The sequence below is a fragment of the Salvia splendens genome, chromosome 6, assembly GCF_004379255.2.
Source record: "Salvia splendens isolate huo1 chromosome 6, SspV2, whole genome shotgun sequence".
NCBI classification, from domain to species: Eukaryota; Viridiplantae; Streptophyta; class Magnoliopsida; order Lamiales; family Lamiaceae; genus Salvia; species Salvia splendens.
In genome coordinates this window covers 33,816,297-33,842,720 of record NC_056037.1, presented here as the reverse complement: position 1 = coordinate 33,842,720, position 26,424 = coordinate 33,816,297, and the positions used below count along the sequence as shown (strand labels likewise).

Below are 26,424 nucleotides of genomic sequence, written 5' to 3'. Positions count from 1 at the left end.
ATAGCAATAGTTGTGGTATCAGAAAATTTTCTCTAGTCTCCAACTAAGGGAATGTTCACATTCCCATAAATGGCTAGTAACGACTCCAAATCTGGATAAAACATAGTGTTTGCCTTTTATTATTCAATTATGCATGGCCGGAGGAATGAGTGCTGACCGCAATATTCACTAGAAATAGAAATGAGCGTGATTTGTTTCTTGCAAAAATTGTTGGTTTTCATTTATTCATAGGGAATGGACAAAAGCTAAATTTCCATTATAATTTATACCTCTTCTTTTTCAGAAATAGTGTTAAAATTTGGGAAAAGTGTAGAGCATGGCATTTTCGCCATTTTTATGTTTCATATATTTTAAAGTTATATGATAAAAAATAACTTAAAAATATTCTTATTATATTTTACTGATTACTTGGTAATTTTTTTTTGAAGACATATACTTACATGCATTCCTGAATACTCTATCTGTCCCACAAGAATATGCACTTTGTGTTGAGCACGAGTTTTAATGCAATTAGAAAGAAAAATTAATTAAAGTGTTCTTAGTGGATAATGAGTCTCACTTCATTCGAGATAAAAGATTTTACAAAATTAGTAATTATATATTCTTGTGAGACAGACTAAAAATAAAATAGTAGTACATATTTTTGTGGGACGAAATGAATAATACCTTCTCTTTCGAAAGGCAACTTTTATGCAGTAGTTTAGTACTCCTTGATTTCAGAAAAATGGAAGAAAATATTCACTAGTCCTTCCATACCAAATGACACTATGAGTTGGTGTGTCCAACTAATAATTATTTGCCAAATGGAAAAACCACATCCAATTAGACCATTACTATTTACAGTAAGTTGCTTAATAGGTATTTATGTACGGAAAAACTTACATTCAAATTTTGCTTATTTTCCGGTAACTATGTTTATATTAATGATACATGTACAATAAAATTAGACTATTAAAAGCGTGTGTGTAGCTAAGATCACTTAGAAGATTCTAATATTGTTCTATGTGAATGTTAATTATCAAATAAATATAAATTCCAATTTAAATGAATGGATTAATAAGTTGATAATTTTTCATTAAATTCAAAATCAACTAATCTTCTAAATGTTCCGTTTAAAAGAATATAAAATGAATTACCTTTGATTTTAATTTCTTATTTTTAATTTTTTTATTTATTTTTGACATGCTACCGAGAAAGATAATTTAATTAATATGCTAATAAATATTAAATTATGATCATGCATTTTATTTGTATACTTTTAACTTTAATACACATACTTATATACATAAATAAATAAGAAAAAAAATTATACTCATAAAATTTCAAATAATTGTAACAAAGTATTAATTGTATAACTAATTTTTTTGTTTACGCCAATAGATGAAAAGTACACATAAAAATAATATTGTTATATTGTGTATATATATTATGCATATATATTATATGGGAGGTGAAAAATATATGATAATTTGCATATATAAATACAACAATTAGGCAATTTACATAATCACTATAAATAGTGATTGTCTAATTGGACGAATTATTAATTGGACACACCAACTCACATTGTCACTTTGGTATGGAAGTACTAGTGAATATTTTCTCGAAAAATGGTTCTTTAACCTTGATTTTGCCAAAAAAAAAACTACTCTCTTTCTCATGTTATTCGCACTTTTCTATTTTGATTCGTTCAAAACTACTTACACTGTTAAATACGAATTAGAGAATTTAATTAATAAGTGCTATATTAGAGACAATTAAGTATTTCATTATTAAGTAATCTCACATTACACTTAAAATATTAATTTAAGTATACTAAAAAATCAATCACAAATTAATGACCTAAAATAAAAATGCGCAGATGGAGGAGTATTACACTAAAATTTTAAAAATTTTATTATTGTAATTACAATCAATATTTAAACATTTCCATAAAAAGATATACAGTAGAAAACATTTTGCAAATCTTTGTTATCAAAATTGATGAATATTTGCAAATAATATTCCTTGGAAATTTGGAATAAACCCAAAAAGAAAATTACAGTAGCATTCAGTCTCACTCAGGCTAAATTCCACAAATGGACGTTATGGGGAAAGTTATCCGTCATTTGTACCCGGAAAAAAAATATTTCCCATCATGGGAAAGACGCAATAGCCTCTCGCGTATTTAGTAAACACGCATTAGCCTCTCGCGTGTTTCATTTAAACACGCATTAGCCTCTCGCGTATTTATTTAAACACGCGACTCCCTCTCGCGTGTTTCATTTAAACACGCTACTCCCTGTCGCGTGTTTGCCTTGAATGAGAATACGAGGCAGAAGCCAGAGTTCTTCACTCCAACGACCCCCCTCTCCCCCTCTCGACGCGAAAATTGGCGAAATCAGCCTCCACCCGACGAAAATCGGAGTTAATCCAACACCTAGCTGCTCTCATTCCTCTTTTAAGTGTTGTTAGGTAAGTTTTTACCCTTAATTTCAGTTTTTGTTGGTTATAGATTAGGGTTCATGTTTTCGAATTTTTGGTTGAATTGTGATGAATTTGTTGAATTATTGAAATTGGTGTCGAATTTTGGTTGAATTATTGAAATTGGTTTCAAATATTTGGTGTTGGGATGAATTAATTGTGATGAATTTGTGAACTATTGAAATTGGTGGCAATTTTTTGTTGAATTATTGAAATTGGGTTCGAATGCTTGGTATTGGGATGAATTTGTGATGAATGTTGTGTTTAATTACGATGAAATTGTGAATTATTGAAATTGGTGGCAAATTTTTGTTGAATTATTGAAATTGGTTTCGAATGTTTGGTGTTGTGTTGAATTGTGAATATTAGGATGTCGCAATATGGACCAGGAGTTGTCTGAATGATCCCTCCCACCCACCATATACAAGCTCAATAGCTCTTCTGCGAGCATACCATGCTTTCTTGTAGTTGATTTTCACGTGAAATTTATCTTTGATATATGTGCGTACAGCATAAGGCTTGAATTCAACATCATTTTCAATTTGACTTCGAATACAGAGAGCAATCATGGATGATGTAAGATTCACATATTCACTTGGATCGTGATCTCCCATACAACAATGACGGTCAACCCATGAGTTGATAGACCAGCTACCATCACGTTTCTTAAACGTTGCTTTAACCTCCCAATTACATGGGTATCGTTGCCCAAGGTCCTTGCCTTTTCTTTTCGGACCAAATGGGTCCCTACAAACTGCATGCCATCTTCTTGATTTACTATCCATAACCTCATACATCCGACCTGTTCCCACATGCCATAATGTCATAGCAGTTTTCAACTGCAATTTGCTATCAAATTTCGTTCCCACATCTATATGTCTCGGATTATCCTCATCCCAATACCACATATCTTCTTCACTCACTCCATGGTCTTCTGAAACGTAACCTCGCCTGCCTTCACATGGTAATGATCGAAAAAAGGGTAACCCTTCAGGCACATAGTCGGGAACAGGTTGCTCCCCACGAACAGCTGGTTGTACATAATTCTCAACCATCATTTCAAGTGTCTCGTCGTCTGTGGAATCTTCACATGATTCTGCACTATAATCAAGATCACTTGGTTGAGAACCATCGGAACCATCACAATCAGAACCATCTAAACCAGCACAATTATCAGAACCATCTAAACCATCACAATTATCAGAACCATCTGAATCATCACAATTATCAGAACCATCACAATTATCAGAACCATCATAACCATCACATGTCACATTTGGTACATCTAGTTGTTCATCAACCTCCCTCCCAAATGTGTTGAATTTAGTGCTATGATATTCATCATCCCTCCTAGATGTCCCGACATCAAAACTATGATAATTATCTCTCCTAGGCGTTCCAACATCATGCTGAGTGATAGGTGGTTCAAATTGCAACGCAGTAGTCACAGGAGTATATTCAATAAAAAGTTCAATTTGACGTGGATTTTCAGCAAACATATACTCCAACAAATTATCATCCACTGGTGTAGCTATATAATTCACCACTCCACTAAAAACCACAGGATGCCTCCATGTTAAATCAATCGTATGTGAATCCAAATCAATTCCAATTTTTTCACATATCATTGAAACTAGCTGATAATAAGATATCTTTTCATTCAATATAATAAATGATTTTGCACGAGGGGATCATAAGCAACACCCAAACCTGGGAGCTGAATAATTTTCCCATCCCAATATAAACTCACAAACACCATCAAACCTGCAAAATAAGTACGACAAAACATCATATACTCTAAATTCAACCAAATTCAATAAAAAAATTTCAAACCATGAACCCTAAATCTTATACCCAACTAAAAATATACCAATAATAATCGAAATTAAGGGTAGAAAGTTACCTAACAACACTTCAAAATGGAATGAGAGCAGCTAAATGTCGGATTAGGGTTCGATTTTTGCTGGGTCGGAAGAATGGGGCGACGAAGGCAGAAGCAGCCTCCAATGGTTTTCGCGTTCTGGACTGATTTTGTATCCAAGGGAGACACGCTGATGTATAACTCAAGTGAAACACGCGTGAGCAATTCGCGTGTATCAAGTAAAACACGCGTGAGCAATTCGCGTGTATCAAGTGAAACACGCGTGAGCAATTTGCGTGTATAAATTAAGACATGCATGAGCAAATCGCGTCTTTCCCCTCTCTGGAATCTTTTTTTTTTTTGGTACAAACGACGGATACTAACTCCCGAGAGGTACTTTAGTGGAATTTGGCCCACTCACTCACGGAAATTCTCTTTCGTCCTCTGCTATTCTTCACTCCTTTGAACTCCGAAGCCCTCGCCGCCCACTCGCCGGGGGATCCACTCGAATTTGAAGTGCGCCGCCGCTCCAAGAGAGATAAACTGGATTGATTCTAATCGTCTTGCAAACATGGCGAACTTAGCCCTAACTGGAATACTGGAAAAGGTAAACATCTCTCATTGCTGATTTTGTCCACTTTTCCCTTTCTACTATGTACTATGGGCATGCCAGTGTGTGATTGGACGGTATTCTGAATGATTTTGGGGGTGCAACGCAATGCAGATGACTGGGAAAGATAAGGACTACAGATATATGGCAACTTCTGATTTGCTTAACGAGTTAAACAAAGAAGGGTTTAAACTAGATGTTGATCTCGAACCGAAACTGTCTAGCATTGTCATCCAGCAGCTCGATGATGCAGCAGGCGATGTTTCTGGGTTAGCTGTCAAGTGGTATGCTCCTTCGTCTTGCTCAATTCATTCTGTGTTTATATTGCGTCTCAATTTTATTTTATGATTTTTATTTCTGCTAAAGTTATTGTGAAACATCTTATTATTTTGAATGATGCTGATTTAGTACCCAATTACTTTCCCCATCTACTCCTGCAGATGACAAAGTTTCTATTTATACAAAGCTTCACGTGTAGTGTTTTTTCTGTTTTAGGCTTACTTTTGTATTGCCTGATATGAGTTGGTTTGGAAGATGGGGTTGTCCCTGAATTGGAATGTAATTACCATTGAGCAATGCATAGTAAACTGTTTCTGTTTACTTGTCAACACAAGCGTGTCACTGATAGATCTGTTTTTTCAATCCTTGAGTTTTTCATGCGCAAAACAAACATTCATGATTACTTCTATGATATAAGTTTAAGGACTCTTTAAATAGGTTGCACAACTATTTTATGATGTGACTTGTCAGCATGAAAATGGAAAATTAGCTACCTTGTTTATTGCTTTAGCCTGGGTCCAGAAGTTTTCTCAGTATATTGATGAACAATAATCTAATTCTATATTATTATCTTTCTGCAAATTCTAGCCTTGCTCCCTTGGTGAAAAAAATCCGCGAGCAGCAAGTTCTTGAGATGACTAATAAGCTTTGTGATAAATTGCTCAATGGGAAAGAGCAAAATCGTGACATTGCTAGCATTGCTTTGAAGACAATTGTTGCTGAAGTTCCTAACGCAACAGTTGCACAATCTGTTCTAGTATCCATTTCTCCCAAGTTGATACGAGGAATAGTCACACAGGTCAGTCTGATATATTTATTCATTCAGTTTTTTATCCTAATTGACTAGCCAAGTACCTTCCCAAGTGAATTATGCTAAGCTAGTCCTGTCATTGACTCATTTCAGTTATGCAAATTTGTAGAATATGTACAAGCTGTTTTAGCCTGAATTACATGTCATCATTAGTCTTGAATGATATCACTCTTTTGTATGGTGAAGCTCATTAAAGGAAAAAAGAGTTAGATATCTAAGTTTCTGCTCATGGCTCCTGAACTTTAGGATCAGTTTAAGACCTTACGTGTTAAAGGATTATCTTCACGCGGCCGGGGGGGGGGGGTGGTTAAATGCTGAATATATCAAACATTTAATTGTACCCCTTTCAATTAGGCTAAGCCCATAGATGAAGTAGTTATTGGACAGGATTCCAAAAGAGCATCAAAGGTTCAATTTGGGTCACGTTGGGTATAAGTTGCACGATTAGTCCGTAAGGACATTATCCCTAAAAAATATTGTTTGTCTTGGTATGAGGCTATGAGCTTAAAAGTGAAAGAAAATAATCTAAACCATGAATGCTTTGTCGGGAAAACCTGTCTGTCTGATCCATTGGACACTGGCAATTTCTTTTCTACTGATGAACCTGCATTTTGTACTTGAGCTCCTATAATATCCACTTCTTCACTCAATTCTTTCATTGCTTTTTATGATATGAAACCCAGTTCTTAAAACTGTCCCGGCTATAAATTCTGTAAGAATATTAGGGTTTCCATAAGGTTTTGCATTGCTTATAGCTTTTTAAGGCGATATTCAAGTCTTTCTTATTTTTCTCTGTAAACTGATTTTCTTAAAATGTCTGCATTCGTCTGGAGGAATTATTAGGTTTACCATCCAACTATTGTAAAGCAGATTAGCTACTCTCCTGTACAAAATGCACTAGAATGCTGAGAAAATAGAAATTAAATGAATTTCACACATTTGGATAAAACAACTGATTCTAAAGCTTGGAATAGTCAAGGGTGTAATTGTGCTGGTTGTTAATGTCTTATTACAGCATAGATACTTGCAGCAATACTTTTTTCTTTTCCCCTTTTAATTAAACTTATTATATCTCTTGTTCTAGGGGATGGGAACAGAAATCAAATGTGAATGCCTTGATATTTTGTGTGACGTTCTACATAAATATGGTAATTTAATGGCATCTGATCATGAGGTGCTGCTGAGTGCACTTTTGCCCCAGTTGAACACCAATCAAGCCAGTGTGAGAAAAAAGGCTGTTTCATGTATTGGTAGGATAACTGATCCTAATGTACTCTAGAACAATGTACCCTTATGTTTTGCATTATCAAATAACCTCTTAATTCCTCGACATGGTGTAAATTATAACTTCTGTTGCAGCATCTCTGGCTTCAAGCTTGTCAGATGATTTGCTGGCAAAGGCTACAGTTGAAATTGTCCAGCTTTTGAAAAATCAGGCTACAAAATCTGAAATTACTCGTACAAATATTCAAATGATTGGGGCATTGAGGTAAATTGATGAGCTTTATCTATTTCCTGATTGTTACATGCGTCCATATAACTTTCTGGTACAACATTTTTTACTATTATATTATGTTCATCTTGTTCTGGTGGATGACATTATTGTTTCAAGCAAGAAGTTGCTGCATTTCAGGACTAAAGCTCTATTAGGGTAATTAAATCTGGTCAATTATGAGTGGCTTAATAATCTAGTTCCTCAATGTTGTTCCTTTTCTACATGTTACATTGCTGAAGTGAATGAATTAATTGACATTTTTATATACTCTTATACTGTTACTAATTTATTAGATATGTTGGACATATGCTTCAGTAACGGTTTACTGGATCATGGCTTTTAATTGGCAAACTTATATAGTGCTTGTGGTTGAATCCTTAACTTGGACTATTTGGCTTGGGAACCAGCCTAGTTTGCTAATGAAGTTAAATTGAAAGGCAGACTGATTTAGAGGAAAAATCATGTTCTTAATTAGGAATACCGTAGATATTTAATTTTCATTATCGTTTTAAATATATGACCTTTTTGAACATGCTACCGATCTATGAGGCGTCTCATAGTGAAATTTCCTTGGATTTTCTGGTTATGAAGCCGTGCTGTTGGCTACCGCTTTGGTCCACACCTTGGAGATGCAGTTCCAATTCTCATTAACTACTGTAATAATGCATCAGAGAATGATGAAGAGCTTCGTGAGTTTAGCTTGCAGGTACTTTGCTTATTATTGTTATTATTATAACATTATTACTTTACTTTCCCACTTCTTTGTTGTATTTTTCCTTGAAGGCATCGTATGTTTTCTAATGTAGGCATTAGAGAGTTTTCTACTTCGGTGTCCTAGGGATATCTCTTCCTACTGTGACCAAATCTTACATCTTACTTTGGAATTTCTGAGTCATGATCCAAATTTTACTGATAACATGGAAGAGGACACAGATAACGAGAGTTACGCGGAGGAGGAAGATGAGTATGTACTATGTTTTAATATTTTATGGGTGTGCATAATTATGCTTGATAAGATATGTGCTCAGTGTTCATTTATGCTTGTAGTGAGAGTGCTAATGAGTACACAGATGATGAAGATGTGAGCTGGAAAGTGCGGAGAGCTGCTGCCAAATGCTTAGCTGCTTTAATTGTTTCTCGGCCTGAGATGCTTTCAAGACTATATGAAGAGGTATACAATTTATCTGTTTTTCTTCGCTGTCACTCAATGTTAACATGGAGGGTTTTATAGTTCATGCCTCATGGCTCACACTGAGAATCTCAAACTGAGAGACATGTATGCTTTGCCTAGTGCCTGCATAAACTGATTTCAAATTCATACCAATGACTGCGTTTATATGCAAGTTTTTATGCATGACTATCAATACCTGTGGCTGTACCATTATTTTTTTTGTCTCCACTAGAACTGTAGCATGTCACTAGAGGTTTATATAGTTTACATTTTCTATTGACTTTGGCTATTATAGATCATGATTCAAGAGAGACCATTTGATAGATTTCTTGAGCTTAGAACATTTCTTCAAAATGAAATGGAACAAAAAGACATGATAGAAGTTTTGTGTGAGCTGACCAAATTTGAAAAACTAAAGAGAAGCATGTAAAATACAACTCTTTGGATTCTATTTTGAAAGATGAATGTCACGACAGAGGGTTCATACTATGAGTGCCTGTACTACTTTCCGTTGGATGCATGCAAGTAGAACGTCAACATAATAACTGTGCCGAATATATTCTACAATAGTTTCTTTGGGCGAGGGCATAGGTTGAAGACCCTGTTGCTTGATCTTTTAGAAAGAGTTGAGCTTCTTATTGGTGTTTATCATATCACATAAATCTAATAGCTCAAGATATAAACCAATTAATCAAGATGTTTGGGTCAAAATATTTGATAGTGTCTGGAAAGGAATTGTCTTGTAAAATCAAGCATATGGTATTGCTACCCAAATGCAAGACATCTATTTTCTCAGTACTCCATGATTTCATTTTCTGTTAAATGTTAATGTGGAATGTGAGATACGTAGACGTGGTGGTCAACCAGATGTTTTTTTTAGTTTCGACATGCTGGACAATTTCTTGCTCTTGTCTATGCATCTATAGTTTTTCTTTTGTGTTAAGCTTACAAAAAAGCTGTATGAATAATTGGGAATGTAATCCCACTTGTTTCAGGCATGTCCAAAGTTGATTGATAGGTTTAAAGAAAGGGAAGAGAACGTCAAGGTATTAATTATTTGTTGTATGTGTAAGACAATAAGATTACTTCTTCTTTTTGTATCTAATGGATGATGTTGCAGATGGATATCTTCAATACGTTCACTGAATTACTTAGACAAACAGGAAATGTGACTAAAGGCCAGACAGATTTCGATGAATCAAGGCAAGTATATTCTTAATCTTTGATTGTTTGGATTTTCTCCTACTGTGTATCAAGTTCCATTATTAGCTTGATACTTGTAGAATGATGAGCTTCTGTTTGGATCTAAGGCGATCAAACAAATTATGTTTTATATTGCTTTTGTTTTCTATATCCTGACTTCATATGGTTATTGGTGTGCCGAATAATAAACTTCTGTACCTCTTTTAGATGCTAATTATCTACTTGTCACAATTATATAACCTAAAATATTGATATTCTGAACAAGTGTATTCTTAATCTTTGATTGTTTGGATTTTCTCCTACTGTGTATCGAGTTCCATTATTAGCTTGATGCTTGTAGAATGATGAGCTTCTGTTTGGATCTAAGGCGATCAAACAAATTATGTTTCATATTGCTTTTGTTTTCTACATCCTGACTTCGGACGGTTATTAGTGTGCCGAATAATAAACTTCTGTACCTCTTTTAGATTCAAATTATCTACTTGTCACAATTATTTAACCTAAAATATTGATATTCTGAACGAGTTTCTTCTTTTTCTGTTGAACTGTTATAATGATGCTCCATCCATGGAGAAAAAGGACAATTCTGTTTCTGCATTTGCTGATTGGATTTTGCTTATTTCTTTCCTTTATTGCAACACTATGCAGTCCCAGGTATTTATTGAAGCAAGAGGTGGCAAAGATTGTTCGATCTGTAAATAAACAGTTACGCGAGAAATCTATTAAGACAAAGGTGAAATTGATACAAATGCCATGCGTTATGCTGAATTTTTAGCATTGTGAATTCATCGCCTTGGTTGTTCTGCAGGTTGGAGCTTTCTCCATTTTGAAAGAGCTGGTGATTGTTTTACCTGATTGCCTTGCAGACCATATTGGATCTCTGACTCCTGGAATTGAGAAAGCACTTTGTGTAAGATATTCTCTGTTTTGCACTTTCATATGTTCAAGTTTCAGTATTTCCATGTTTTCCTAGAAATTTGATTATCTGTTTATGCATTTACCTCTATCCACAGGACAAATCTTCGACCTCAAACTTAAAGATTGAAGCTCTTGTTTTTACTAGATTAGTGTTGGCCTCACATGCTCCTCCTGTTTTTCATCCATACATCAAGGTAGTGTTAATCAAAATAGTTACTGATTTATAGTTTCTCAACCATTTGAAACATGAATGTCGTGACACAGTTATTTTGTTTGTTTAATTTGTTTTCTTCAAATCAGTGTTTCTGTTTTTTACTATTTATAATTTGGGGAATTTGTATCTGTCAGTCTCTTAAGGGTAATGGATGCTAGTACTTGTTAGTTGCTTTTGAAGTATAGATTTTTATGCAGACAAGACAACGGATGTTGTAAATGGTTTTTGATACTGAATGCCCGTCATGGCATTTTTAAAATCATTTTATTGTTTCAGGAGGTCTGGTTTTCTGTGTTATTATCTTCGTTTCAGGGTACATACATGTTGCATTCCTTAGTTTTTATAAATGCTTGGTGAGGATTATGCTGGAGCTTTACTTGATGACAGATATCTCATATAAAGGAAAACCACTCCTGTAGTACTTATTAAGTACTCCCTCAGACCCATTGAAAATGAATCGTTTTCCTTTTTAGGTTGTCCCATTAAAAATGAAACGTTTCCTAAAATGAAAACGAAATTATCTCTACTTTTTAATCTCTCTTTTATTTTTTCCTCATTAACTCACCAAACAACACTACATAAATCGCGTGCCAAAATGAAAATGTTTCATTTCTAATGGGACAGGGGGAGTAGTTAATTTAAAGAGCACATACCTCTATGTAGACTACATATATCAAAGTAAACGACTTTAGACTGAAGATTTAATGATATATCAGGGTAACAGGACGTCTTTAGGTTTCCTGCCTAAATCTTGGGTCATGAGTCTTTGATTCTTTCAATTGACTCTTTGCTGATATATGGTTTGGTGAGCTTTAGTATCGGGCTGAAAAAAGTTATACTACATCTCTGGTTTTCTGGGTAATTAGATAAATACTATGGTTTTACATAAAATGGGCCACAAGTTGACAATAATTACAAACCATGTTAACTTACACAAAATCTTCACCTAAGGTTAACAGTCCATGTTTCCATTTTCTTTGGGAACCATCAGCCATTTACATAACAGAATCTGGCTCATTCAATAGAGCAGTATGTCTAATTTCCATGATCCTTCCTTTTTTCATCCCTGTTTCCGAAACTGAACAGAGGCGTGTTGTTTCTCTAGAAAGTGACTGGAGGAGCTATACCTGAACTCAAATCCCAGTCTACGAAGAAACAAAGCGAGTTAAATTTTGTTCCAAATTTTCATGAACTTCAATGAATTCTTGGCTGTAATTGATTTTATATTATTCACATAGCATTCCCCCTTTATAATTATTGTACAATTGATGTTCATGAATTTGAAAATTTTATAAATTAATGATGAAATGTTATCTATGCATCTCTTCTTAGGCTCTATCTGCTCCAATTATATCTGCTGTCAGTGAACGGTATTATAAAGTCACAGCAGAGGCATTAAGAGTATGTGGGGAACTTGTTCGTGTCGTGCGGCCAGATATTGAGGTTTTCTTCTTATCTCTGAACTTATAGCTCCATTTCGGAGCATTAACTCTGAAACTGTCATTTTATCTTTTTGAACAGGTGTATGGTTTTGATTTTAAACCCTACGTCCATCCTATATATGCTGCTATCATGTCACGTTTGACCAATCAAGATCAAGATCAGGTTAGCGATAGTCTTGACTCCAGCTATATCCTGTGTTCTCTCTACATCATGTCTTATTCCTCTCATTTACAGGAAGTGAAAGAATGTGCAATATCTTGCATGGGACTTGTGGTGTCTACATTTGGTGATCATCTCGGAGCAGAGCTACCCTCATGCCTCCCCGTGCTTGTTGATCGAATGGGAAATGAGATTACTCGTCTTACAGCTGTTAAGGTTTGTCAAAGGTCTTCTGTAGTCACTGGATGGATTTTGATTTATATAAAATTATTGATTCTTTTCTTTTATATGCAACTATGTGCGACTTGTCATTATTTTATTAAACAAGATTGGGAAACTGGAAAACTTTTTAATGGATAAACTATATATCCTTAGTTAGGTGTTCCTTTATGTTATATGGATCTAGTAATCATATCCTTTTATGTCCAAGATGTTAATTAAGGTTCCAGAGACCGAGTTAGTTCTGACTGAGGAAATGAGTGGTGTTATTGGCTATTTGGTGCACAAGAAGCTGCCTACATGTGGTCAAAGATGGGAGTATGGGACTTGGGAATAATGTTTTGTTCACTTCAGTGTGTGAATATGATACACTGTATGTGTCCACTAGCTTCCATATTAGAAATGCACATGGATACATGTTGACTTTGTCACTTTGGTAACAAAATGTGGAATGTATCTATAGAGAATTTAGGAATGGGTGACACTAGCTATTGAGTGCAACACTGGAGATCGAGATATGTCAAATTGTAAATGACTTCAGTTACTCTGTCTCTTGGTCCAATGGGTGAATCTATAAATCACATGAAGATGATTTTTTATATTGCTCACTTGGTTTTTAAGACTTATTTTTATTCAATTTGTTTGAGCAATTATCAACAAAACATATATTAATCATATTGAATGACACTTACGATTTTCTTTACAGTTTCATTTACAAATTGCTATACCTTTATTCTATTTTATTTTATTTTATTTTATTTTATTTTTCCAGGCATTTGCTGTCATTGCAGCTTCTCCTCTGCACCTTGACTTATCCTGTGTTTTAGAGCATGTAATTTCAGAGCTGACTGCATTCTTAAGAAAGGTATAAACTATTTCCCCAATCATTAAATGATGGTTTCACTATGGTGTATACTGAGCTGTTTCCATGTTTCTACTTGAAAAGGCCAATCGAGCGTTAAGACAAGCTACTCTTGGAACACTGAACACACTTATTGTAGGATATGGTGATAAAATTGGCTCAGCTGCTTATGAAGTCATTGTTGTTGAACTTTCAACTCTGATCAGGTTTGGCAATATTTAATTTACTGTATTGCTGCTGACTTTGTTGTTTTGAATGTTAACGAGTTCATATATGATAAGTTTTCATTTTTAAATCTTGATTCCACCTTTTGCTTTTCAGTGACTCAGACTTGCATATGGCTGCTCTAGCCTTGGAACTATGTTGCACATTAATGGCTGACAAAAGATCTGGTCCAAATGTTGGTCTGACTGTCCGAAATAAAGTTCTGCCACAAGCGCTGACTTTAATTAGAAGCTCTCTGCTGCAGGGCCAGGCCCTTCTGGTACTAATTTTATGTTTCATTGATTAGTACATGTTATGCAAAGTTTGCTTCTCTTATAACATGTCTTTTGGAAATCACAGGCACTACAGAATTTCTTCACTGCACTGATTTACTCGGCCAACACAAGCTTTGATGCACTGCTTGATTCTCTTCTTTCTACTGCCAAACCATCTGCCCAGACTGGTGCTGTTGCTAAACAGGCTTTATTCTCAATTGCTCAATGTGTGGCCGTTCTCTGTCTTGCTGCAGGCGATAAAAAATGTTCCTCGACCGTAAACATGCTTACAGATATCTTAAAAGCAGATAGCAGTACCAATTCGGTATATAAATCTGGTTTTATCTACTCTTTAATTTGCTCGGGAGTTCTATACATAAGTTACTACTAGTTCTTAAGTTAGCATTATCTAGACAAATGTTATTGTGTTCAAGCTTATGTCTGTAAACTTATAAATCTATAACAAACCCTAATTTAAACAAACAGGGTCCACCTTTGCTGTAAGTATTTGCTATTTTTTGAACCTTTTTAGATCTTTAATGGAAAGATAATCCTTTTGAACCATAACTGAGTCTGGTTCCAAAATATGTAGTTGCTAACTAGAATGATTAATAAGATATGTTCCAAGATACATAAATTAGGGTCTATGTAAATGGAACAATTACAAATTCTAAGAGAGACCAGATTGTTGGATATAAATTATAATACTTTCCATCTTGTGCCTGTTAATAATTCTACTTTTACTTTTATGCCACTTGAAGTACTCAATCTTCCATTGTGATTTTAGCATTGCATTCTGTTTGAGAATATCAGAAATTGTTTTTCCCTTTTTTAGCTTACATCCGTCCTATTGTTTTTTCCTCCATATCTTGTGTGTTCTGTAAACTCATGAAATTCTTCACAATGAAATTTTGGTTATATCACATATATCTAGTGCTCTTATGGTATCCACCATTCTTTCTCATAGGCCAAACAGCATCTCTCCTTGCTATGCTTGGGAGAGGTAGGAAGGAGAAAAGATTTAAGCGCTCACGACCACATAGAGAACATTGTTATTGAGTCTTTTCAGTCGCCATTCGAAGAAATAAAGTCTGCTGCATCTTATGCTCTGGGAAACATTGCTGTTGGGAATCTTCCTAAATATTTGCCTTTCATCTTGGATAAAATTGATAATCAGCAAAAGAAGCAATATCTGTTGCTCCATTCTCTGAAGGAGGTCCGTTCCTTTTAGATCTATGCTGTTAAGAGATAAAGACTTTCTTCTCATTACGTAGTTGTACTTGATAAATACTAACCTGCTTACAGGTCATTGTGAGACAATCTGTAGATAAAGCCGAATTTGATTATTCCAGTGTTGACAAGATCACTACATTGCTATTCAACCACTGTGAAAGTGACGAAGAGGGAGTTCGCAATGTGGTAGCTGAGTGCCTGGGAAAAATTGCTCTTATTGAGCCTGGGAAACTTGTTCCTGCACTTAAGGTACCTTCTTAGAAGAAGTAATGTGTTTTTAACTTATTGTATATAAAAATAATAGTACATGATTTTTCCTGCAAAGAGTAATATACTTGAAATATTCTTGTAGGAGAGGACATCCAGTCCTGCTGCATTCACCCGAGCAACTGTTGTTATAGCAGTGAAATATTCTCTAGTTGAGCGGCAGGAGAAAATAGACGAGATTCTGTACCCCGAGATTTCTACTTTCTTGATGCTTATCAAGGATGAAAACCGGGTAATTGTCAGACACTTGCTTTGAATTGTTCTCAAGACAGTTTTCCCAATGTTTTGTTTAGGAGAAACAGATTGCATTTTAAATGCCTCATTTGAAGATGCTTGACCATGTATGCAATTTTTATGGTTTATTGGTCTATGTGCAGCATGTGAGGCGTGCTGCTGTTTTGGCCCTGAGTACTGCAGCTCATTATAAACCAAACCTGATAAAGTCCCTGTTACCAGAGCTATTGCCACTCCTCTATGATCAAACAGTAATAAAGGTATGTGCTTCAGTTCATATCGTATGTACATATCACAGATAATATACCTTCCAAATGCTATCAGATGCATTCTGTTGATCATGAGTGTATTCATATTCTAACTTTTCTTAACCCAATCTGCACTTTATTCTGAATAAGCTAAAGGTTCTACTTTGTATGGCTGTATATGTTACCTGTTATCTTTAGGTTTCATGTTGAGCATGAAAATGGAAAGTATTCTTCATAATTGATGCAGTTTGAAATGGCATCCTTTTACATCTATAATACTATGAAGAAAGTTCTTTCAATTGTTCCAAGTAGACTCTTCAAGTTGATGTATGCATTCCTTGAATTGAAGGCAGAGGGTTACATTATGGCCCCACATTTAGGCGTAGTTGCAAAAATGGCATAACCTTTAAAACTTCAAAAACAAACCGTGGCTTTTTTAAAAAGTTGAAGATAAAGCCTGAACTTTTGGGCTTGAAGTTCGTGGAAGACCCGAATAGGTCATGAATTTATCATAGATTTTATTTTCTATCCAAGCATCAAAATGACTTTGGATTCAAGACTTTTACATCAGAAATTTGACCCCAGAAATGTAGGCCTGACTCCTGAGCCATATTTGCAACTTTTTCAGAAGGCTGGGTTTTTCTTTTGAGATTTTTGAGAATTGGGCCATAAAGCATAATTAATGGTATTCAAGACCCCTCCAAATCATTAGATTCAGTATGCTTATGGATGTTGGATTTAGTTCTGTTAGATTCTTGACTAAAGAAACATAAAAATTCTGGGATGGCCTTTAGGAATTTCTCTTTATGTGATCTTTTATGTCATGTTTAAATATTCTGTTGTAAGCGTCTCATATAAAAGGACGATTTGAGAATTTTCTGTTAATGTGATCATTTTGCTTGAATTGCTTCACATTCAAACATTCCTGTGTATTCCAAAATTCTTAATAGAATTATTGGATCTGGAATTGGAACCAGTAATCAAATTCCATCATGACCTGCAAAGCATTTGAATTTGTATTCTACGATGCTGACTTTTTCTCCTGAATTCATGTATTATATGATCTCAGCTTCATAGCTATTCACGTGTCAATTGTTTCCTCTCAAGTATATAATTTTCTCTCTTTTATTGCCCTGCTCAAATGTAATGCCCCACATTATATTATCACTTTATTTACCTATAGTGGCTGCATAGTATTTGAGAACATGAACTTTTTAATGTGTTATTCTGGCCAATTTTCTCATTGCAGAAAGAGTTGATCAGGACAGTCGATCTTGGCCCTTTCAAGCACACGGTAGATGATGGGCTTGAATTGAGGAAAGCTGCTTTTGAATGTGTTGACACTCTGTTAGACAGTTGCCTTGATCAAGTGAACCCATCTTCTTTTATAGTACCATACCTTTTATCTGGATTAGATGGTAAGCGAACATTTGAAGTACCGATCATCTTTTCCTCTTTCAATATCTGTACTTCCATTTGTTGGTTGTATGTGCTATAGAAGTGACAGTGGAGTTTTAAACCTCATACCTTTTCATTATTGCAGATCATTATGATGTTAAAATGCCTTGCCATCTTATCCTTTCAAAGTTGGCTGATAAGTGCCCATCTGCTGTGTTGGCAGGTATATCTCAATTTCTTGTTATATATGAACATAAAATTCTAATATATACTTCCAATTATGTTCGGGTAATTTTAATTTAATTTACACGGACTTTCAGTATTGGATTCTTTGGTGAGTCCTCTCCACAAGACCATCAATTTTAGGCCCAAGCAAGATGCGGTCAAACAAGAAGTAGATCGTAATGAAGACATGATTCGGAGTGCCCTTCGAGCGATTGCATCTTTGAACCGAATAAGGTATATTTGTGCCTTCACTCTTCAGGAGGAAATATCCTTTTTACGTTTCCCTGAACTCTAGTAATACTCATTGAACATGGTAAGAAATCCAGCAAATTTTATGAATCCTTTATCTTTCTGGATGAGGTGCTGGAGTGCTTTTGCTTTTTCTAAAATCTCCCTAATATGCTATATATTTGGCTCCTTTCCATCTCTGCAATTTTTCGTTTTAGATATTTTTTAATGTCATATCTGCTCCAGGAGCCCCATGATTTGTAAATTTGGATTACTGACCAGTTGATTTGAGAGATGGAATCCATATGATTCTTGTTACAGATGTGAAGTTTTTATTAAGTTCAAAAAATCTAACATTCAATCCACCAAGATACATCCACCATTTTCCATAATATCCTAAACGTAATAGTTAGTCTTTGCTGATATTTGATCTTAATAAACATTTAAGGATTCATTTTGCTATGCCTGTAAATAATGGTTCAGATTCACTTTTTCGTTTGTTAGCAAAAATATCTGCAAGAAAATTTTGTTGATATAAGTTTGGTTTTCATTTCTTTTATGCTTTGTTTTTATTTATTTGCAGCGGAGGAGATTGTAGTCACAAGTTTAAGAATCTCATGAATGAAATTGGCAAGTCTCAGACACTATCTGAGAAATACTCATCCATCCGGAATGAATGACATGGTTATATACCATAATTAATAGACTTGTGATACCGTATGAGGTGGTATGGCCGCATAGATGGGTTGTAATACGCACCAAACATGCAAATGTCAATGTGTGAGGCTACATTATTATGTAAAGAAGTGATCCCATCGCGAGGTATGGGTTTTATCTACTATAAGGTTCGTTGTCCAAGAATTCAAGCTCCTATCCTCGATTTTTCACTGTGAGATCTTCTTTCTGTTATGTTGTCTGGTGCTATGTAAATTGGAGGTGATAAGTTTTTAAAATCATACGCATTAGAAGAGGATATTGAAAGACCATGAGCTTGTTATGTTTTCATTTTCTTGTCCATTAGTAATGATATATTTGTTGAGTACAAAACCCAAGAATTTTGTCTCCAAAGAACTCTTATACCCTCCTTTATTTGCGATCATTTATTGCTTTCCACTATTTATCTACTGGTGTTTAATAATACTCTATTTGTTCTATTGGATTAGATGAAGCAAGTTCAAATTATAGAAATGATCAGTTTTAGGATATAAGAGTTAAAAATGCATCTTAGTAGATATTTTGGGTAATGATGTTGATTGCATAAATTTGTGTTTTGGGAGAGTTAAAGTTGATAATGTTCATTTGAGTTGCTCGAGAAGGATTATTATGTCAAATCGTATTAAGTGGATTAATCGTTGATATCAAAATGATGTTCGAATGGTACTACTATTGGGAAAAAGTAAACTAATTATACTACTCTTGGGCAAAAGTTAACTAATTAAAGATGCTTAAATTAATCAATCAATTTTATCAAACCCTATATATGGACTAATTGGAACACTTTGCGATATGGAATTTTTGTTAAACATTATCCACAAATAATGTATATTTTCTGGGTTAATGATGGTACGTAAAATTGTACACAATATACATATATGTAAGTTAGTAACATGAACAAGCATTTTACCCTTAGAGAGGCTTCCATATATTGGTAGAGTAGGTAAGTTATCATCATAATCATGTCCCAACAATGCAAGGATGAAAAGAGATCTAAAAGCAAGAAAAAAAGAGGTCATATTGGTTTTGCAATGGGGGGTCCATTAATGCTTATCTTTTAGGCAACACAGTAACATCAAGGAATTGGTGGTTGGAGGATATACAAAGGAGGGGCCTCGCCTCCAACATGTTTCAGACATGTTTTTTATTTGTGTAAAAGGTGAATCATTCATAGTAAGAAAATGAGAGCTGTGTCTCATCTTTCATTTTGTCTCATCATTATTCATGCATAATCTTATGGTTGCCTTCTTTACAAATCTCTTTCTCTGAGTTACTATCTAACCAATTACCATAGTGAGAATTGGTTCTCCTGTTTCCTTTTTTCTATTGTGTAGCAGCACTATTGTCATGGAGTATGCATTAACAAAGAAAAAAAAAGAGTGGGTGCACTCAATGTTGTCAAAGCAGTATAGCGGTTCATGGCGGTTCGCCCGAAAAATGCCACAGGGATATAGCGTATCGGTATGGCGGGATATAGCGGTCATTAATTAAATATATAAAATAATATTTATATATTCATATATAATTTAAAAAATTAGAAAATAATAAAAATATAACATTAAAAACTCTAAAAACATGTAATAAAGCATAAAATAGAAAATAATTATATAAAAATCTAGCAATTAAAGTCTTTAGTTCAAGTGTTCAACAAAACATAAAACCATGATAAGCTCAATAGACATCAATCATCAAGCTCAACATAGTCTTCTAGCTCATCATCATCACTATCATCGGCATCCATTTCATCTTCATCCTCCATTGCTTCATCCTCTTGATCTCCACTTACACTATCCTCAAATTCTTCCTCTTCCGATTCTTCATCTACAAGCGCAAGCCTTTTCCTTTTCCCTTTCCCTTTTCTAGGTATGATAGGTTCTTTTTTCTTAGAAACTCTAAGTCAACTTGAACTAGATGTAGAAGATTCTTTCCTCTTCTTTGACCTAGTATATGTCCTAGGCTCTCCAACACCCGAAGCCTTATACACCATGTTCCAATCAAGTGTATCATCGTCATCATGAACCAAATAATTACCACCATCAATATCATCATCATCATCCAACTCCCCAACTAGCCACTCATTGCACTCATCAATATCATCGAGAATAATAGGATCAAATTCATCGGTTGCACTAAGCTTGTTCCTATCATGCAATTTTTGGTGGCGGGGGTGGCGGCGTCAAGTGGCTGGGCGGTGGCTGAGTCACTGAGTGGGGATGATTGTGAATAGGAGGGGCTGTAGGGTGCAGATTGTGAATAGGAGGGGCTGTATGGCTGGGCGGTGGCTGAGTCACTGAGTGGGGCTGGAGGGTGCTGGCTAGGCTGCAACAGGCGGCGGCGCGACGGTGGGTGGCAGATTGTGGAAGGACTGAAGGAGTAAAGATGAAAAGCGGCATATTGGGGTTGTGGAATTAGGGTTTAGAATTATTGGGGTGGGTTGATTGGGCCTATGCAAAATTAAATTAAAAATAAAAAGCCAAATAAAAGTCAAAATTAGCACCAAAAAGTCAAAATTGGGCTAAAATACCGCTATTGCAGGATATGGTAGCGCTATGGCGCCACGACCGCCACAGAAAAATGCTACGTATCGGTGTGGCGATAGCGTTTTCATTAAAAACTGATATGCTATAGCGCAATATCCCCGCTATAGCCGCTATTTGACAACATTGGGTGCACTAGAGTGAGGACCCTACACATTCAAAACCAGCTGAGAAACACAAAATAGGATTGATTTTGCAACCACTGCCTACATTGTAGTGTATGTGAGTATGTATGCATCTTAATACATACACTACACATAGTATAAGTAGCATAATTGATACACCACTAGTGGATAAGGAACACCATTTTTATACCCTTAATGATCAAATGATCTGATCTACAAATTATGACAAACATATCCTGTACATTTTATATGCTAATTAAGGGATATTAACATCTCAAAACCAAATCACACAACACTATCACTATCAATATCAATATCACCATCACCACCAACTCTAATAACGCCACTGGAATACCAGTTAGCCCAAAACAGATAGTTAAGAAAATTAAGAAAGCTAAGCACCGCCAACAGCCAATAAAACAGATCCAACCGATCCTTATCAAGATCATTATCACTGAGCCACCCCGTGACCCCGTCCACGACCGACACCAGCCCCGAGCTCAAAAAGAACCCGAACGAGTAGGAGCAGTAGGTGACCGCGGTGAGCGACGCCCGCATCCCCTCGAGCGGCTGCTTGTAGAAGAACTCCACCAGCCCCACCGCCGTCAGCATCTCCGACACCCCAAATATCACAAACTGCGGCGCAATCCACCATATCGACAGCACAGCGGCATTACTACTATCCCTTCTCCTGCGCTCGACGAGGGCGGCGGCGACCATGGAGAAGGTGGAGAGGAGGAGGCCTGCACCGAGGCGGCGGAGGGGGGTGATGGAGCGGGGGGCGGCGGCGTCGTAGAGGGGGACGGCGAAGATGAGGATGAGGTAGGGGATGGCCTGGAGGGAGGCCGGGGGGATGTGGAAGGATTTAATGAGGCGGGTGTTCATGGCGGCTCCTTGCTGGACGGAGAAGGTCTGGAGCTGGGCGAGGATGGTGTTGAACATGATTGTGCAGCATAGGATTGGAACCACTGATATCAGTGTTTTCACTTGCTCCACTTGCTTCACGCTGCATACTCTCCATTTACTGCTCTCTTCTTCACTTTCTTCCTCTTTCTTGATGCATGCCTTGTTCAAGAATCTGACATTTTTTTTATTATTTTGTTTTAGGGTTTAGTTGCATGCGAATCACTATATTGGGAAAATTTTTGGAAATATTATAAAGTTTAATCAAACGACTTTAAAATCACTAGGAAAAACTATAAATTTGGATCTATTATGAAATTTTAGCTGATGCTATATGACAACTGAGAAATCATACGTAAACGGCTTAGTCGAAACCATATTATCTACGTTTACAAAGAAAATATTGCTATTTAGTTGAAAACCATTAACAATATATCGTATGAGTGACTAGATTTTTTCTCTTGCGAACATATTCAAACTTTATGACTTTCCGACTGATTTTTTGAACTTGTGGGAATTGACCAATTTTTTTATTTTTTATTTTTTACAATTTACACTAGTTTTAGGGTGTATTTTGTCTAATTGAAGAAATAGGTATTATTATTATCATGAATCATGCCAACTTTGATTTTTTTAAAAAAAAAACTATGCACAATGGAAAGTGGAAATAGTTAAATTACCTGAATCTTAGGGTGGGTTGACTATTGGGAAAACTGTCGGATATGGTGTTGTCAGATGTGCACACTTGCTTTCTATTTCGAGTTGCAGCCACAATCACCTAAAACAAAATTAAGAAAAAAGGGAAATTCGTAAAACATTAATCTAAACAAAACTTCGATGTGCAAGTAATTTAAATAAAATTGACCCGGTAAGATTAAAAATTTAGAGGCATCAGGTACCTACAATTTATAATGTTTAATTACTCAATAAATAAAAATGCTTATGTGTGTAGATGTATTTTAATTAGGTGGAAGCTAGATTCCAAATTCCGACATAGCTGAATTAATGGAGTATTATAATTCGACACATATGAATGGCTAATCAGAGCACCTGCATCAAGTGGAACTAATGCTATTCGATTATTATTTATTTAATATTTTTCTTTTTCTATAACGGAGAGTTGGAGGATAATTTAATCTTGATCAGCTAATGAAAACAAGAATACATTCATAATCATCAGAGACAAACACATGCATGTTACAGACAATTTGATGAATAACATATAATAATCCTAGAGGAGACAGCTAAAGAAGTTGACTAAGATTCAAAAGGTAGTAAGTACTACGTTTGCTTGATTGAGTATAATTGGCTCAAAAATTTAAAGTCGCTCCATATTTATTTCATTCGCTCACGCTCTTTGGGACTAAGTTATGGGCTTATGGGACTATATAGTATTGTGCCGTGTGAAATAAATGAGAAACAACTCTAATTAACATGTGCACTGAATTAGTGATATGTATGGTTCATTTACTAAAAATTGTAATTATAATTAGAACAAAATAATTAATAGTCTACTATTTAATATTAATAGTGTATATCTCGAAATGGCACATTTATAATAGGAAAAAAGTGATTGAAAAAAAAACTCTAACCTGTGCAATAGGTGTCAATACGCTTCCCTGGGGAGGCTTGTTTCGATAGAGAAGCGTGCCGGAAATGATGATGATTAGGCCCATGGCCATGGCGGCGGCCGAGACACCAAAGCCGATATCCATGCCGGAGTGAGTTTGGACGTAAACGAGAAGGGTCAAAGCGACGAGCTCGCCCAATGAGAAGGCAAAGTAGATAGCATTGAAGTATGAGGATAGTTTCTTGGATTGTTTTGGATCAGCTTGGTTGAATTGGTCAGCCCCATGAGCTACCATGTTAGGCTTAACGCACCCACTCCCTAACGCCACCAAATAAAGAGCCACGAAAAATGTTAGGGCTTGCAACCCTTTGGCTTCCACACATTGCGCGCTATCCTTTATCATGTCACACGGTGGTGGCTTCAGCTCGGGCAAATGGGCTTGCACCGATAGCAAGATCAAACCCTGTCTCGCGTAAAATTATCATGTCATTTATTCTAATCAAATTAAATATATAAAATAAAATAAATAACAATAAACAAGGACAAAAATCAGAGTTATGGCAAGAAAAAATAAATGCATTTGTTTTATTTTTTTAATGCTAATAAATGTCAATACTAAATAATCATGTCAATCTAATCTTGTGTGAATAAGTATTTGAAAAGATTTCAACTTCCAAAAGTCAAAATGAGACCCTTGTATTCCACTACCACACTCGTATTAATGCACAATCAAACAATATTTTAAAAATATGAGCCGGGTGACTTAAGTCAACTTAAGTCACTGAATTGTAGGTAATAACAATATGTAAAATAAATATTTTTCTATAAACTTTCCAATTTTATGCCATACAAATACAAAAATTTAAATAGAACAAAAAGCTAACTACACAAATTTTGAACCCTACTTAAATTCAACAAAATAATCTTTACAAAAGGGATAGTTTGGAGATATACGGCTACCTCAAATCGAGCCAAAACCTTACCTTTTCAGTTTTCACTCTGTGTGTGTGTGTGTGTGAGAGAGAGAGAGAGAGGAATAACATACCGAGAGTTCAATGAAACCAAAGATGAGAGTGGTCCAGAAGCAACCGAGATAAGAATCAGAAAGGAAGCCACCAAGGAGTGAGAGGATGAAGAGAGTTCCAATAAAATTTGTAACTATATTTGCAGCTTTTGACAGGGAAAAGTGCATCTCATTTATAACATATGTTATCAGATTATTCCCAACTGCTGCTATTGCCATTATCTCAAATCCTTGAAGCCCTGCACATTAGTATTTATCACCATCATCATCAGTCACAAATATTAAATATTAATTGAGAGAGAGAGAAAGAACCTAGAAGAAAGGCAGCAGCTCTCATGCCCCCATGCTTTTGGGGGTTGGAAGGCTTTCCTCTCCAATCAAGACTGCTCTCTTCGGAAACCTTAACTGCTGCCTTCAAATCCTGCTCCCTTCTTGAGCCCTCCATTTTCCTCTTTTTCTTTTTCACACACCAATAGGTGTTTCTCTGTGTTTACAGAAGCTCACTCCTTCACACCAAATTAATATGCTTGAGAGAGAGAGAGAGAAAGATGCTTGGTTGATATAGTATTTTGTAGTGAATTCAAGGATGGTTGGGCTCCAATATATATACTCACCACCAGCATAGGCTCAAAAGTCAAAAGGCATGCTTTGTATATGAGAGATATGAACATCAGCCAGCACCCACACTTTCTTAATAATATACTTCGGTCCGGTCCCTATTAATTGTCTTATTTTACAATTTTTTTCTGGTTATTAATTGTCTCGTTTTACATTTATTGTATTTGATAATTGAACTTCATATTCCACCAACTCATTCAACTCACAGTTGTTATATAAAATAACTATTTCTCTTTTCATTCACCATTAAATATCTCAGTTTACTTTACTATTTCAGAAAGTGGATTACAAATAACACTAACTCATACTCCCTCGTCCCCGATTAATTGTCACTCTTTGACCGGATACGGGTTTTAAGAAATGTAAAGAAAAGTTGGTTGAAAAAGTTAGTGGAACGTGAGAGCCACTTTTTTATATTGGTTTTATAATAAAATATGAGTGAAGTGAGTTAGTGGAATATGAGACATACTTACCATTTATGCTAAAAATGAAGTGTGACAATTATAGAGGGACATACCGAAATGGAAAAGAGTGACAATTAATCGGGGACGGAGGAAGTATTTTAGTATAAAATTAGGACTCTTGTTCTATTAAATTTTTCTATTCACTTTCTTTTGCAAAGTCAAATAGCAATTTTTAAAACCTAAAACACCAAAAACGAGACATTTATTGTCTAACGGCGGAAATATATAAAATCGGAGTCACGTTAAACTAATTTTTTATTCTACTTTTCTTAACAAAATCAAAATATTTATAAACCCACATCCGTAAAAAAAATAACAATTCATGAGAATTAGTGAATGTACTAATTACACACTTGCTTAGGGAGGAATGATATGCTACATACCTTATGTGAGCTCCTTATTTGAGCATCACTCTCGTTTGAAGCACGTTTAGTGTTGTTCGTTTCGAT

At 35.4% G+C, this 26,424-nt stretch overlaps 2 protein-coding genes across 2 annotated transcripts; one reads left to right on the top strand and one right to left on the bottom strand.

The window, feature by feature from the left end:
* The first annotated feature begins 4,739 nt into the window (after positions 1–4,739).
* On the top strand, positions 4,740–19,158 carry LOC121808615 (cullin-associated NEDD8-dissociated protein 1-like). Its single transcript, XM_042209187.1, has 28 exons — positions 4,740–4,931; positions 5,049–5,218; positions 5,802–6,012; positions 7,109–7,274; positions 7,384–7,513; positions 8,111–8,225; positions 8,326–8,483; positions 8,567–8,690; positions 9,686–9,736; positions 9,811–9,893; positions 10,542–10,626; positions 10,702–10,803; positions 10,907–11,005; positions 12,358–12,468; positions 12,547–12,630; positions 12,703–12,843; positions 13,619–13,711; positions 13,793–13,914; positions 14,030–14,192; positions 14,273–14,512; positions 15,155–15,403; positions 15,493–15,669; positions 15,773–15,919; positions 16,065–16,181; positions 17,419–17,587; positions 17,713–17,790; positions 17,888–18,026; positions 18,604–19,158. The coding sequence occupies exons 1-28, from the start codon at positions 4,896–4,898 to the stop codon at positions 18,698–18,700; spliced, it is 3,657 nt and encodes a 1,218-aa protein (XP_042065121.1). The 5' UTR covers positions 4,740–4,895; the 3' UTR covers positions 18,701–19,158.
* A 2,419-nt stretch (positions 19,159–21,577) lies between these two features.
* Positions 21,578–25,522, bottom strand: LOC121806318 (protein NRT1/ PTR FAMILY 4.3-like). The gene is made up of 5 exons (XM_042206313.1): positions 25,206–25,522; positions 24,915–25,132; positions 23,892–24,332; positions 22,980–23,077; positions 21,578–22,474 (listed from the first exon to the last, which is right to left on the bottom strand). The coding sequence occupies exons 1-5, from the start codon at positions 25,336–25,338 to the stop codon at positions 21,682–21,684; spliced, it is 1,683 nt and encodes a 560-aa protein (XP_042062247.1). The 5' UTR covers positions 25,339–25,522; the 3' UTR covers positions 21,578–21,681.
* Positions 25,523–26,424: the final 902 nt, after the last annotated feature.

Excerpts from the sequence above, each read along its gene's own strand:
- LOC121808615 (XM_042209187.1), top strand. The coding sequence starts at position 4,896 with ATGGCGAACTTAGCCCTAACTGGAATACTGGAAAAG. Across the intron at positions 5,219-5,801 it reads TCTGGGTTAGCTGTCAAGTG|CCTTGCTCCCTTGGTGAAAA; the intron begins GTATGCTCCTTC and ends TGCAAATTCTAG. Across the intron at positions 9,894-10,541 it reads ACAGATTTCGATGAATCAAG|TCCCAGGTATTTATTGAAGC; the intron begins GCAAGTATATTC and ends AACACTATGCAG.
- LOC121806318 (XM_042206313.1), bottom strand. The coding sequence starts at position 25,338 with ATGGAGGGCTCAAGAAGGGAGCAGGATTTGAAGGCAGCAGTTAAGGTT. Across the intron at positions 24,333-24,914 it reads TTGGTTTCATTGAACTCTCG|GGTTTGATCTTGCTATCGGT; the intron begins GTATGTTATTCC and ends TACGCGAGACAG. Across the intron at positions 23,078-23,891 it reads TATTGACACCTATTGCACAG|GTGATTGTGGCTGCAACTCG; the intron begins GTTAGAGTTTTT and ends ATTTTGTTTTAG.